The 14,675-nt window shown below is 44.4% G+C and overlaps 1 protein-coding gene across 4 annotated transcripts in view; it reads left to right on the forward strand.

The window, feature by feature from the left end:
- The window catches only part of CHD2 (chromodomain helicase DNA binding protein 2), a 112,177-nt gene extending 99,811 nt beyond the window's left edge, over nucleotides 1-12,366 (forward strand). For all 4 annotated transcript variants that reach the window (XM_029574573.1, XM_029574570.1, XM_029574569.1 and 1 more), the window contains one exon: nucleotides 7,306-12,366. In XM_029574573.1, the coding sequence (XP_029430433.1) occupies nucleotides 7,306-7,562 (257 nt within the window). In that variant the 3' untranslated portion in view covers nucleotides 7,563-12,366. The remainder of the gene's footprint in view (nucleotides 1-7,305) is intronic.
- Nucleotides 12,367-14,675: the final 2,309 nt, after the last annotated feature.

Below are 14,675 nucleotides of genomic sequence, written 5' to 3' on the forward strand. Positions count from 1 at the left end.
ATAGAAGTGCTTAAATAGACTGTTACAAGTCTCTGAGATTAGTGAGTGCTCAGCCTAAGGTACCTACTTGGTTTGGGATGTGTCCTATTTTGTGGGCTGAATTTATTTATTTATTTATTTTACCAGCTTGTAGGGACCTCTAGCTCAGACAGAACCAGCCTCTATGGGATTGTGGTGATGTAAACCTTCATTTGCACATACTAAGGGATTATTCCCTGTACATATCCGTCCAGACTTCTGGGTTTTGCCTCCCTTCCAGCAGATGGCGACATTGACTGCTACTTTACTGCTAATTTACTGACTCTGCTACTTAACCACTCGTGCTGTCTGCAGTTTCTGAGCATTTCACTCTCTCCAGCAGATGGTGCATGGATGCAAAACCTGCAGTTCTGCAACTGAGACAATTTCTTTTCTTTTTGAGCCTTCCTCCCGGGGATTATTGAGTCCTAGTGGATTCTTCCCTGTCCGGTTGAGGCAGGTGAGCCAGGGGTTGCTGATCCTTGTGTGTGCTTGGCCCATGCACCCATGGGGTGTAAATCTCAGATCCCTCCCATTCATGAGGCCGCTTAGGTGGCTGCAGGCTCCAGGTAGGCTTTGGTCTGAGGCAGCCCTATTTTTTTTTTTTTTTTAATATAAGCGTTATGTCTCAATGAATTTTCAGTAAAATTAAAAAAAAAAAAAAAGGAACTGAAGGCAGTTTCATAGTTCTGCTATGTGGACGGCTTCCTCCTCAGTATTGAGCGGTTGAAGTAGGTTTGTTTTCTTTTTGTTCTCTTTCTTTTCTTTTTGCTTTGCGTTTTTATCACTGGTTGCTCAGGCAGTTTCCATTTTGCGATGGGCGGCGGCTCCACGTGGTCGCAGCTTAGTGGGCTCTGACTTTGTGCTGGGTGTTCAGAAGGCAGGGAGGACTCGTCTGCCAGCTGCGAAGCCACGTTGGGGGGTCCTCCACTGCTCTGCTGTCGCTCTGGGGTGCTGATTCCCTATCAGTGTGGGAACGGTGGCCATCTTGGATTCTCATTCGGCCATTCCCACTTGGGGGGGGGGAGGATGCTCTTCCATGTTTGTCTCTGACCCATTCCATCCCATGGACGATGCCGCTGTGATTGAGAAAACGCAAAGAATAAGCCCAGTTGTGGTGACATAAGCCTATGAAAGCAGATATTTTATAAAAATATAATATTATAATTATATCATATCCAATTTATATAATATTGTTAAATTCATGTTACACTGTTATTTGGAATTTACATTATATACGTCGTTTTTATGTGTGTGTAAGATAGATGTATGGAAGGATGAGTGTGCTAGAGAGTAATTATTGTCTAGATAGGATCTTTTAAGAAGTGTATGTTTTGTGAATAAACATGGGAAATTGAACAGTGATAATTGAGAAAATTTTTGAGTTCTCTTATTTGTGATGTAACTATTTGGTTAAGAGAACTGATAGTTGAATAGTGCCCTCGGTGTAGTGTACCATTCCATCTCCAGCCATAATCAGGGGGACTTTGTGGAGGAAGGGAGCCCCATGCTGCCAGTTTCTGGTTCTTTCCCTGCGGGGACTGGAGCTGTTAGGCCTTTTTCTGCAGACTTTGTGCTGCTGTATGAGGCTTATCTGGCCAAGCAGCAGGCAGCTTATGCAGCCAGGGATTCGCGGCTCCTCGCAGCCCAGCCTATGGAGAGGTGTATGATTGACCTAAAACAGACTTGTTCTGTGAGAAAATGGGTTGCTCCAGTTTAGAGATTATTGGGTCCCTCCTTGGGTTCTGGCCTGGGCGGGATGAGTCCATTGAGTTTGTCAAGGCTCCTGCGGGGGCAGAGGAAGCTCAGGACCAGAGTATTCCGGCGGATCTGGTAGTTCCGATGGCCAGAGGTGCAGGTCAAGGGGATGATCTGGTAGTCCCAGTCCCCAAAGGGGATGACCCAAAAGTGGTACACCTTTTTAGAAATGAAAAGCTTGATGCCTTGCTGCCTCTGGCTTTTCAGGTTCTTGGGATTAAGATCCCACAGGAGGACTCTGATTTAGATGGAGCAGATTGGGTCCTAGATGGGATGCGGGGTCACCCCATGGCCTTCCCGTATCGCAAGTTGGTGCAGAAGTTGGTGGAAGAGGAATGGGGAGCTCCCGATTCCAAGTTAAAGGTGGGAAGGGCCAGGGTGAGACTTTATCCATTGCCAGAACAGGCATTGGAGCTTTTTGCTCTTCCTAAAGTTGATGCTGTGGTTTCGGCAGTTACTAAGAGGACGACCATCCCTGTGGTAGAGTCAGCAGCATTGAAGGACGTTCAGGATTGAAAGTTGGAAGTACACCTCAAGAAGATTTTTGAGGTCTAAGCCCTGGGGTTGCATGCTGCTATTTGTACTAGTTTTGTGTATCGTGCATTTCTCCTTTGGGTGCAGCAGATGCAAGAGAACCTGCCGACCTCTGGTGAGAAGGCACACAGGGCTGAGAGAGTTGAGGCAGTAGTTGCTTACAGAGCGGATGCTCTGTATGATTTGGTTCGTACCTTGTCTTGCATTATGGCATCTGCGGTTTCCGCCGGAAGGTTGCTCTGGCTGCGAAACTGGGCGGCAAATGTCTCCTCCAAGGTGCAGTAAGGCTCACTGCCTTTCAAGGGTTGACTCTTATTTTGGGAGGACCTCGAGCAGTTGATGCAGTCTCTTGGGGATAATAAAGTCCTTAGGTTGCTGGAGGATAAACCCAAGGGCAAGAGGTTTTTTCAGGTGCGTTCCCGTTTTCGGCTAGATAGGAGGTCTTGGCCATCAAGGCCTGCATCTGGGCCCCAAAGGCAGTTTTCTCTTCAAGGGCAGTCTGGGGATCAATCCTTTCGGGGTACTCAAAGGCCATTCCGAGGTGCTGCTGGGGGGAGTGCTTCTGGTGTTAAGTCCTCGCAATGAGGCGAGGCTGGTCCACTCCATCATTCCTATTATAGGAGGTCACCTGACAAGGTTTTACGAGGAGTGGACCAGTATTACTCAGGACCAGTGGGTTCTCAGCGTGGTAAAGGACGGTTATGTTTTAGAATTTGCTCGTCCCATCCATGATTTGTTTCAAATTTCCCCATGCGCTTCTTGGACAAACAAGTAGCAGTGCGAGAGACGCTAGACCGTCTGGTTTGCTGGGGCGGTGATTCTGGTTCCCTGCGCAGAGCTTCGTAGGGAAAGATATTCCATTTACTTTGTGATTTCAAAGAAAAAGGGGACTTTCTGCCAAATTTTAGATTTGAAGAAAGTAAATGCAGCACACAAGGTTCTACGTTTCAGTTTGGAAACCCTAAGGTCAAGTGATTGCAGCAGTTCGCAAAGGAAAGTTTCTGGCATCTCTGGATCTAACAGAGGCCTATCTGCACATCCCCATTCATCAAGCCTCACAGCATTTCCTGCGATTCATGATTCTGGTGCAACATTTTCAGTTTCAGGCTCTTCCTTTCAGATTGGCCACAGTGCCACACATCTTCACCAAGGTGATGGTGGCGCTAGCAGCAGCGCTCCGGAAGGAAGGGATTTTGGTGCATCCGTATCTGGACGACTGGCTTATCAGGGCGAAGTTGGAGATTTTGTCACCAGTTGGTTCAAAGGGTTCTCGATGTGCTCCAGTCGCTAGGTTGGGTAGCGAATGTAGTGAAGAGTCGCTTGTTACTGACACAGTCCCTGGAGTATCTGGGAGCTCGGTTCGACACACTAGTCGCCAAGGTGAATCTCTCAGAGGAGCGCGTTCTGCAGGGGTAGATTTGGTGGTTGTTGCAGTTACAGGTGCCCAAAGTATGGGATTATTTGCAAGTTCTGGGTTCTATGGCGTCGACACTGGAATTAGTGCCGTGGGCTTTTGCTGACAAGAGACTTTTGCAAAGAGTGCTTTTGGCTTGGTGGAACCCGATCTCGGAGGAGTTTCAGCTTCCGTTATCTCTCGAGGACATCACACAGGAAAGCCTTTCCTGGTGGCTTCTAACTTCCAATCTTGTCCAGGGTGTGGACCTTGAAGTTCCGGATTGGGTGGTAGTTACTACCAATGCAAGTCTCTCTGGTTGGGGAGCAGGGTGGCTGGTCCGCTAGAGACCAGAGTGGTCCGCTTAGCCTTGCAGGAATTTCTACCATTAGCGAGAGGTCAGTCAGTGAGGGTTCTCTTGGACAATGCAACGACGGTGGCTTATTATCAATCGTTAGGGCAGAACTAAGAGTCTAGCAGTAGCCCGGGAGGCACAATAGTTAATTATTTGGGCAGAGCAGCACATTGGAGCAAATAGCGACATCCCACATAGCCGGGGTTGAAAATGTTCAAGCAGATTACTTGAGTCGGACGGTGTTAGATCCAGGTGAGTGGGAATTGTCTGAGTCCGCGAATCAGCTCATTTGCAAGCAGTGGAGCTCCCCCCCCATATGGACCTAATGGCAACTCGCCTGAATGTCAAGACGTTTTGATTTTTCAGTCTGAGAGCATGAGACTGAGGGATTGATGCTCTGGTGCTGCCTTGGCTGTGGGGGATTCTACTTTCTTTCCTCCCTGGCCACTCATGGGCATGGTGTCGCATAGAAAAGCATCAGGGAGAAGTAATCTTGGTGGTACTGGAATGACCATGGCGTCCGAGGTTCATGGATCTGGTCAACTTAGCTGTGGACGGATTGATTTGCTTTGGTCATCTAGAGGGTCTTCTGTGTCAGGGACCCATATTTTCTGACCAGGCTGCTCACTTTTGTCTATTGGCATGGCTTTTGAGAGATGGCGTTTGAGATGTAGGGGTTAGCCAGAGGTGTTCATTGCTACGTTGTTGCAAGCCAGGAGAAAGTCTTCTAATATTTCCTACGTACAGGTAAGGAAGATTTTTGAGACCTGGTGCTCCACTAAAGGTGTTCGCTCTCTCAGGTCATCAAGAAGGTTTCGCTAAAGGCTTGTCTCTCAGCTCACTTAAAGTTCAAGTGGCAGCTCTAGGTTGTCTTCATGGCATGATAGATGGGTCCTTTATTTCTGCACATCCGGACTTTATTCGGTTCCTTAGGGGGGTCAAAGAATTTGCGTCCTCCACTTTGACGGATTTGTCCATCCTGGAATCTTAATGTTGTCCTCAGGTTATGTGAGGCTCCTTTTGAACCATTCTGGAGAGCGATGCTGAAGAACTTGAGTCTTAAGGTTGTTCTTCTGGTGGCCATATGTTTGGCTAGGAGGATTTCTGAGTTGCAGGCATTGTTATGTCGTGACCCATTCCTTCAGATTTTGAATTCAGGGATCTCGTTGAGGACAGTACCTTCTTTTTTGCCAAAAGTGGTTTTGGCATTTCATGTGAATCAGACAGTGGAGCTCCCAGCCTTTCCCATGGTGGACGCGTCCATTTCTCATGCGAGGGAGTTCACATTTTTAGATGTAAGAAGAACTTTATTGAGGTATCTCAAGGTAATGAATGACTTCAGGAGGTCAGATCATCTTTTTGTTCTATGTAGCGATCCGAAGAGAGGCTTTCAGGCTTCTAAGGCTACTATTGCTCGTTGGATTAAGGAGGCTATTGGTTCCACTTACATTATTCGTGGTCGTCCGGTTTCGGAGGGATTGCGTGCTTATTTTACGTACTCGGGCAGCCTCGTGGGTGAAGGCTCAGCTTGATCCTCCACAGGAGATCTGCAGAGTGGCGACTTGGAAGACGCTACATATTTTTGCAAGACATTATCATCTGGATGTGGGAGGTACAGGTTCCCCATCTTTTGGTGAAAGTTTTCTGTGAGCAGGACTCTCCAGGTCCCACCCTGAGTAGGGAGCTTTTGTACATCTCAGGAGTCTGGACATACCCAGATCAGTACAGGGAAAGGAAAACTGGTTCTTACCTGCTAATTTTCATTCCTGTAGTACCACAGATCAGTTCAGAACCCGCCCATTCTATTGAGGGGGAGAGTCACCTGCTCGGTTTTTTTTTTTTTTTATAGCAGAGAATATTTTTCAAATTTTGTAGGTTTTGGAAAGTTTGGACATTTTTTTTTTTAATTTGTTGAGGTTAAGTAGCAGTGACAGTATCTGTTGGCAGGGAGGCAAAACCCTGGAGTCTGGACTGATCTGTGGTACTACAGGAACGAAAATTAGTAGGTAAGAACCAATTTCCTTTTTTATCCCCCTTGGTATACAAGGATGCCGATGAACTAACCCAAAAGAAATGATGTGCACTGTTTTTGAAATAGTGTACACTACTGGATAAAGCAGTCTATAAATATGAAAATAAATACCAGTTAATCCCAGTAGAAAAATAGTATGTGTAGGTTTTCTATAAGAAATTTTGCAAAAGCTTTACCTCTCAATAAAGTGAAATTAAATGTTTTGCAAAATGGACTTTGCAAAGCAGATTTTGCATGCACTTTTGCTATGCACTCATAGTTAAAGCTGCTTTGCATAATTTATCTTTAATTTTCATGAATGTAAAACAAGGTGTAAAATTGCTGTGTGCGAAGCCTGAAAAATTTGGTAAAGTCTGCTTTACGTGGTTAAAGGCAAAATAGTAAGTGCTGTAGCGGTGGACTTTGCAAACTTTTTCTTGCTTTGGTACATCAGCCTCCTAGAGTGGCTATATTGCAAAGTGGAGTTCTTGGGCAGATGGCATTCACTAGCCTCTAGATGTCGCCTTTGAGCAACGATCACCTGGAGGCTGTGAATGCAGATTTGGCAGCATTCCCAGCCAATCCAGGGAGCGGAGGATCTGACTTGGGTGAAACTGGGTCCCCGAGTTGAATGTTTAAATTATGCCCAGTGAGAGATGTGAGAAAAGTACCCTACATGTTTTATAGCCATAAAACATTACTTCCTGTACTTGAAAAGCCCAACCAACGTTGATTCTAAAATAGTGGTTTTCATCTCTGGGCCTCGGGGACCCAAGTCAGCTGTGATTTTATTTTTTTTCCAGGGTAACTGAAATATGCAAACCTGGCTCTTCGACAAAATGTTTGCAAAAACAGCTGAATGATATTCTTTATGGAAATGTTGAAAGCCAGATCTGAGTACTGGAGTTGAATTTATACTTGCTCTCTTCCACCTTTTTTTCCTGATTATAAACTAGGCATTTTTGTCTTCTGATTGGCCCCCAACCTACATTTTGTTTACTTGCGTGACCCATTATTCTCTGAAGTAAGCAGAATGTTAGTGTTCATGTATTATATTTTATTTTAATGCACTAGTGGCCTGAGATTTTGGATGTTTCCTTTTTTAAAGTACTGATCAGTTATAGATCCGTTGGCTTTGCCACTTTCTCCTTGGTTTTATTTTCCCCCACTAAGGGTATTGGCTATCCAGAAATATCTTGCTTATCTTTCTTGATTAAACTTGGCTTGTTTTTGTAGGCGCCATCATGATGCGAAGCGCAGAAGGTCAGATGACTTCAGGTCTCAGAACTACCACCAGCAAGATTTCCGAAGAATGTCCGATCACAGGCCAGCCATGGGCTATCATGGCCAAGGTCCTTCTGATCATTACCGCTCCTTCCATCCAGACAAACAAGGAGACTACAAAGCACCACTTCCACCTCCTCCTCCTGCTCTCTCAGACCCTCGTTCTCCCCAATCTCAGAAGTCCCCCCATGACCCAAAGTCACCCCTAGACCATAGGTCTCCCCTAGACCGATCATTAGAACAGAAAAATACTGATTACAACTGGAATGTCCGAAAAACATAAGGAAAGAACAGAGGACACCAGACGTAGAGTTTTGTTTCTGTCTGATCTAATGGGGCTGGTTTTTGGAGCTGGCATCTTAAGAGGGGGAATATGCTGCTATGGATTTGCTGGCTCATCCTTTTGGAGGCAAGAAGAGTCAAGAGTTCTCATCACGGGCATCTACTGCAAGAAGGCACATGACCTTGAGAAATCTGTGGGGTTAAAACTTCTGAGGAGATCTGATATACTCTGGCAGGGTTTGCCTTTTTCACATTCTACATTCTCAACTAGGGTAGGAGTCGCACCTACCCCGGCCCTCTTTGTGTTCTACTGCAGTTATTGAGGAAAGGGCGCTGTGTGATTCTTCTGATGTTCCAGTTGAACGTGAGTGTGATGAATGGTGCCGGGAGTCACCGTGGGGTTTATTCAGCTTCAAGAAAAGGGGCATGCCATCACGTGTGACGGATGCTATGAAGGGAGAAGAAATGGGCGCATGATGACTTTTGGTGTAACCAAAGCAAGGAGGTGGAGGAGTTGTAAACCCTCAGCTAGCTTAGAAGGTCCTGTTGTTTGACCTGGCAAGACCTTGGACTGTGCTGAAGGGGTTAATATAGGAATGATTTCCATGAAGCAGAAATGAAAAGGTTGAACTGGATGTGATAAAAAACAAAACACAACACTGTTGCTTGGCTTCTTGCAGGTTCACCATTTTTGATGGACTTTTTTGTATAGTTCACTGATTTTTTTTTTTTTTCTCAGCTGTGAAGATGAGCCCCAGTTTCCCAGTCAAACCTCCCATTGTCGTCTTCTAAGAATCCCAAAATTTAAAGATGTAAACATATAGAGCAGACCTATCCCCGGTCTGATATTTCAGCTATGTTCACAGTGGAAGTCTCTTCAGACAGGATGATGTAGAAAGCTGAAGAAGCAGATCCACCCATTATCTCTAAATACCACCGGTTGGGTATATTTCCCAGCAAATAAACGCTGTTGCAGAACACGTTGAGACACAATGGCAGGATCTGCGGGACCAAATGAGTAATTTGTGGGCTGAGTTAAAGGGAATTTGACTTTGGAAAGTGTCTCTCTGGAGCTGTAGTCTGCTAATCATTTTGCAGCAGGTACAAGATGGGAGTGAGTAAGGGAGTAGGGTAGTGAGTAGGGTCCCTAGAGCTTGTTCCTCCCCTGTCAGGTAAGAACCAGTGGAAAACAGTAACGCTCTGGTCTTCAGCCTCATTGCTTTGTACTCGCGCACTGGATGGGAGTTTGGAGGGACCTGACCTTGCAAAACCTTTACCATGCACTCCCTTGATAAGGAATCTAATGTCTGTCTAGCTCTGCTTTTCCCCTCATGTGTGATTGCTGATCCCATCAACTTCAAACACCTGCCTCATGCTGTTCACTAGCGATTAAATATGAGGTGTTTTTTGTTGTTTTTTTTTTTCAGATGGACAAATGGGAGACTGTGAGCATGGCCAAGAACGTGCTAGTGTGTCCATGACGCGATCAAGTCACAGGGGTGGGTTATCGGTGGGATTTTCAGATTTGGACACAGATCTTAATCGACAGTTCATTTTCTGGGAGACTGTAGTCTTAGGCAGCCAATTCTCAAGTATTAAAACCAGCTGGCATTTGGGTTACAACTGACGTAATGAAGTCTGGACTCCTGGTAGAGCGGGCCCTGTATCAGAGAGAAAAAAAACATTAACAAAGAGCCTATTGAAACGAGGAGGGTGTGGGCACCTCTTTCAAACCAGAAGGCAACATTTCCTGAGTGGAAACTGTGCCGTCAGTTGAGAGAGAGAGCCAAGAAACGTTGGCTCTGCCTGCGCTGCAGTCAGATCAGAAAAAGAGCACCGATGCTGTCTGTTGCTCTCCAGGAAGTATTAGGGGCTCCTTGTTACTGGGGGAAGGATTCCTAGTATTCGGGGAGGGAGATTAAGATCATGTATTTTCATAAAGCTTTCATAAAAGAATAAACGAATGAGTGGTATGCATCATGGCATTTACAAATTAAAATAAAAATTCACAAGTGAAATAATTTTTTATGTCTACATTCATAAAATGTATATATATATATTATATACTTCTCATAGAAAATATTGTGCCATAATATGGAGTAGAAGTCAAGTACTGGCCAGACCAGTAAGAAGTGTCTGAAGCTGCAGTGAGCCCCAGTATAATGGGGGAGTGGGCTGTGTGTAGGGCAACGGGGGCTACCTGTCCTCCCCCCCCCCCCCCCCCCAAACTCCCATTAAATTCCCGTACAAATATGTCCCTTATTAAACAAAAGACAAATATTAAAATGTAGAGACTTTATGGGTGATGGAGGGAATCCTCTCTGCTGGACTTCAGACCAACGTGTACCATAGCTTAACACTCAGGGTAACTGATTTTGTGTTTCTGGGTCCTTGGAATTCATCTTTTTTGATGTAATGAGGGGAGAAAATGGGGAGTGAACCATGGATCTCATTAAGATTGCCCTTGTAAGCAAATAAATTATTGTAGTAAAGAGCATTACCGTTGAGTTTAATGAGCTTTAAGCAGAATACACTGTGTGTGTTGCCTTTCGACAGTACTTATTCTTAATTCTCTCAGATTAAGCGAAAGTTCCTTTGCAATATTGTATGTTAACAGATTAACAAAATCAGTATTACTGGCTTTCCTTACCCCATTTTTTTTTTTTTTAAATAGAAAGTTGACCTGCCCTCATGCGTAACCCTGCAGTACTTAAGAACTGCACAGTGTTGATAGGCATCCGGTATCTACTGAAAACCTTCTTTATAAATAGAGATGGCCTGGAGCAGCAGGATAGTACATGCAAATCCTGCAGGAGGGGGAAAACAGATTGTGAGGTTCTGAGATCTCCATAGTCCAGTCTGCAGTTATAATCCCGTGAATCCCAGCACCATCCATAATTTGGGTATTTAAGGTCCCAGCGCTTGACTTCTTACCTTTTTTTTTTTTTTTTTTTATAAATCATTTCTTTTTACCTAGACGTTTTCTGTTAAAGCTGGTCCCCTGCATCCTTGGAGGAAACTGTTAGCTTCTCAAATTGCGTCACGCTTTTCAAACCTTATCTTTCTTGGCTGTGATATCCTAAATGGCTTTGTCCCAACGTTAAACATTTGGAGGCCATGGAACGCGACGCAGTTTGTGACTCTCTCCCAGACCTGGCAGGGACCGTGGGCATGCAGTTGAAAGACATATTTTTAACTGCGGTGAGCATTACTGTTTGCACTTTTGAAGCACTACGCAGCATAGAGAGAGTGCTGTTCTGTACAGAGCGCTTCTGTCAGCTTTAATGTGAAGAAGCTAAGGTGACTTCATGCAGACTGAGCACAGAGCGAGCAGTACAAATAAACCAGTTTTTCCTGTTTTGACATTCATTTACTGGGCTTTGCAGAACAGAAAGAGTTGTTCATGAGAGTCATTTTTAAAAGATCTTTCTAGAAGTTAGCTGGATAAATCAAATAGAGTGGCATGGGGGCTTCTCTTTCTCAGCTAAATCGGTGCTCCTTAAATGACAAGCCGCCCAGATTTAGCCTGTTGAAGTTGCTGGTTGAAGGATCTTTTTTTTTATTTAGCTGTCCGCATACATTTTCAGTGCTAACCTGTTAGATTTTACCACACAACTGTGGTTGCACAAACGGTTGCCCTTAATCCAGCCGGACACAATTTTTGTCCGGCTGGATTTAGGCGGATTTTCGACTGCAGATCTGGCAGGGTAAAATCGCCTGCCAGTTTTTGAAAATCGATGTGTTAAAGCTGGCCTCCTGGTTGTGATGCATGTGTACGAACCTACAAATCGTGAAGTAATCCCTGAAACCCTGCCCCTCTCTCTCTTCGTGGTGGGCTCCCTTAAATATAATTTTATTATTCTTTTCCTACACGATTTTCCCCCCGGGGTTTCTAAGTTCCTAGGCCATTTGGTTGAACACGAGCCTTTGTGAGAAAAGGGAAGCATGCAACGGTTAGCAAATACGGTGCAAAACCTCTTCAAGCCACTTATTTCCCCTATTAAAAAAAAAAAAAAAAAATGTTTTTGGGTGATGGCCCTTCCATTTCAAAATTGTTTAACTCAGCTGATAGATAACAGTTGGGTTTCATGAAACTAGAGATGGGGGACCAGAGAGTGCAAATGATCTCACTGCTTCTGCAGGAGCCTTGTGGAGAGAGATTCGCTGCTGCTTGGGATAGTTGTGTGGGTTTTATGGTTACTACAGTATGTTGCTAGGTTGGCTGCAATTGTCCATTCAGTTTCTGTATGATTCTTTGGAGGAAATGACGTGGCTGCGACAGATTTTGTTTTTTTTATTGGCAGCAGGACAAGAAGTTCATAGCATCTTGAGCTGACCAGTGGCACGAGGCATTCAATCTGTTGTGCCCTTTCCACTAGCAGCTGCAATACTGTCTAGGTCAGATTGGAACCATTGCAAGGAGATGTTGGGGAAGGTGCCCAATATAAATAGAGACCCTTAAAAGTGGTTGGAGGAGGAGCTGGCCTACTTACAGACTCTTTATTCTCTCATAGTTAGGGGGAAAGAACTATCTTTCTGTAAAATTATGTGAACTTTTAAACCTAATGACTAAAAACGGTAATTAATATTAATTTATATTTGTGAAAAATGCCACTGTCATAGTGCTATCTGATGTAAATATGTTCTTTATAGAGTATGTATTAAATTTTCCTACATTGTAAAACTGCTGTACTTTTCATTCTTGTATATTAAAAAAAAGTGTTGCTGAGATTTTCAGAATTTGAGAGCTGTGCTTGGTGTGTGTAGCTGCATTAGCGGCTCTCTTCCCTTTAAAATGGTTTCTCTTCCTTCCCATGTAATTGGTCGGCCCATGTGCTCATCGAGCAGGATTCAAATTGGAAGACGCACCTTTATTTATTTTTTTTTATTTTTTTTTAATAGTTCTTTGACCAGTACCAAACTTAGGAGCAGCAAGGACCATATCAGTAGGACTCTCGGGATGAGAAAATTTGCTGCCCTAGTAGGTAGCACTCAGAGCAAGGTGAGGAGGTTGGACATTTTGTTTCTTCGCTGGCAGTCGTGTGCTTCACCTAGTTAAACCCCTTACCCATGCAGGCAGCCTCTCACTTCGGCGACTTCTCCCTGCTGGCATGAAGTCTGTTCAGGTCCAGGTTAAAGCCCGTTTCTTCCGACATAAATCTGGTTTTCACTCACTCCACTTGCCCCTTTTTACCCTGGTTTTCTTGTACCGTTTGTTGTAATGCTGATAGTAATAAGGCACTGTACAAAAATTAGTTACATTTTTTACCCAGTGGGTACTTACAAAGATTTATGGTAAGAAATGTTACAGTTAAGAAAAATATCAAATTATGAAAATCCAGTGAAAAGCTGACTAGCCTGTAAGAAACATGTAGCACTCATAGGATGGCATAAATCACAGCCGGAAACGCAGATAGTGATCAATTGCCTACTACAATCATGACTCCTTAGTTTTTGTCATTGAAATAATTTGCACATTATTTTTCTATACTTAAAATATTCAAATTGCCATGTATTTGGTTCAGAATTACTTTGGTTCTGCTTCTGCATTCTGAAATATGCTTCAGGTTACCAGTTCATTTCTCTGCAATGTGGCCACATTTCAACACCATCTGGTTGCCTGCTTTGTGGGGGGGGGGGGGGGGAGTGGGAGACCGGTAAAAGGCCCCCAATCACAGAATTGTCATACTTGTTTTGGTGCCCCCCCCAGGAGTCTCAAAGTCCCAAACCACGCGAGGTCTTCAAACCAATCACAGAGCAGATTATAGCATGCAGCCAATCAAAATGGAAAATACCTCAATGAAGTTTTAACAATTCCTTGATGGGAGCTGTTTGCCCAGGTGCTTCTGAAATGCGGTCACATCGTCAAGAAGTGAAACAGTAATCTGATTATTTCAGAACACAGAAGCAGCACCAAAGTAATATTGAAATAGATAAATGGCAATTTGAAGAATATTTTAGTATACAAAAAAACTCCAAAAAAACCCTTTAAAAAAATTAAAAAGTTCAAAATGTTTCAGTGATTAAAAATGAGCCATAACTAAATTGGACAATTGATCACTATCTGTGTTTCTATAGAAACAGAAATGATGGCAGAAAAGGGCCATTCAGTCTTCTCAGCAAGCTTCCCATAGTAGTATCTGCCGCGCCGTGCAGGTTACCCCCCATGTGCTGCTTGACGTGCTTTGGCCCTAGAAGGAGTCCTGTGTTTTTTCCTTAATGTCTGTGCATCAGTACCCCAGGCTGTAAAAAAGCCATGGCTTGTGTTGGTTGTCTCTGAATCCAAATTCCTATTTCCCTCCACCCCCGCCCCCCTCCTTCGAAGCAGAGAGCGATGTTGCAGTTGCATCAAGGCTTATTGGTTAAGAGTAGTAATCCCTTGCCTTCTGTTGAGTAGTAGTTGCTGCTCTGTGCAGGTTACCCCAATACTTAGGTCCCCAAACTGTAAAAGTCGGGGCTCTCATTGGTTGCTGTCTGAAGCCAATACCCCTTTCCCCCCTGCTATTGAAGCAGAGAGCAATGTTGGAGTTGTATCAAAAGTATGAAGGCTTATTGGTTAAGGGTGGTAACCGCCACATCAGCAAGTTACCTCCATGGACGCTTTCCTAGTTTCCTTTAGGACTTGGCCATAGCAGCAGTTCTGTGCTTTTCCCCTTACGTCTGCATATCAGTATCCCAGACCATGGAAGTTGGGGCCCTCTGTCATCTGAATCCAATTCCTCTTTTCCCCCTGCCATCCTAGCAGGGAGCAATGTTGCAGTTGCATTAAAAGCCTCAAAGCATATTGGTTAAGGATAGTGGTCTCTATGCCTTCTTCTAAGGGTAGTAACTGCCATTCCCGCCTGCACACCTATCTCATTTCCATCCTCTAACCTGTAGAGATCCAGTGTGTTTATCCTATGCTCCATTGAATTATTTGACTTTTCTACCTCCTCCTCCTCTGGAAGGGCATTCCAGGCCTCCACCATACTCTCCGTGAAGAAATATTTCCTGCCTTGGTTCTAAGTCGTCCCCTCTGGAGTTTCATTTTGTGACCCCCT

This window comes from Rhinatrema bivittatum, chromosome 13 (genome assembly GCF_901001135.1).
Source record: "Rhinatrema bivittatum chromosome 13, aRhiBiv1.1, whole genome shotgun sequence".
NCBI lineage: Eukaryota > Metazoa > Chordata > Amphibia > Gymnophiona > Rhinatrematidae > Rhinatrema > Rhinatrema bivittatum.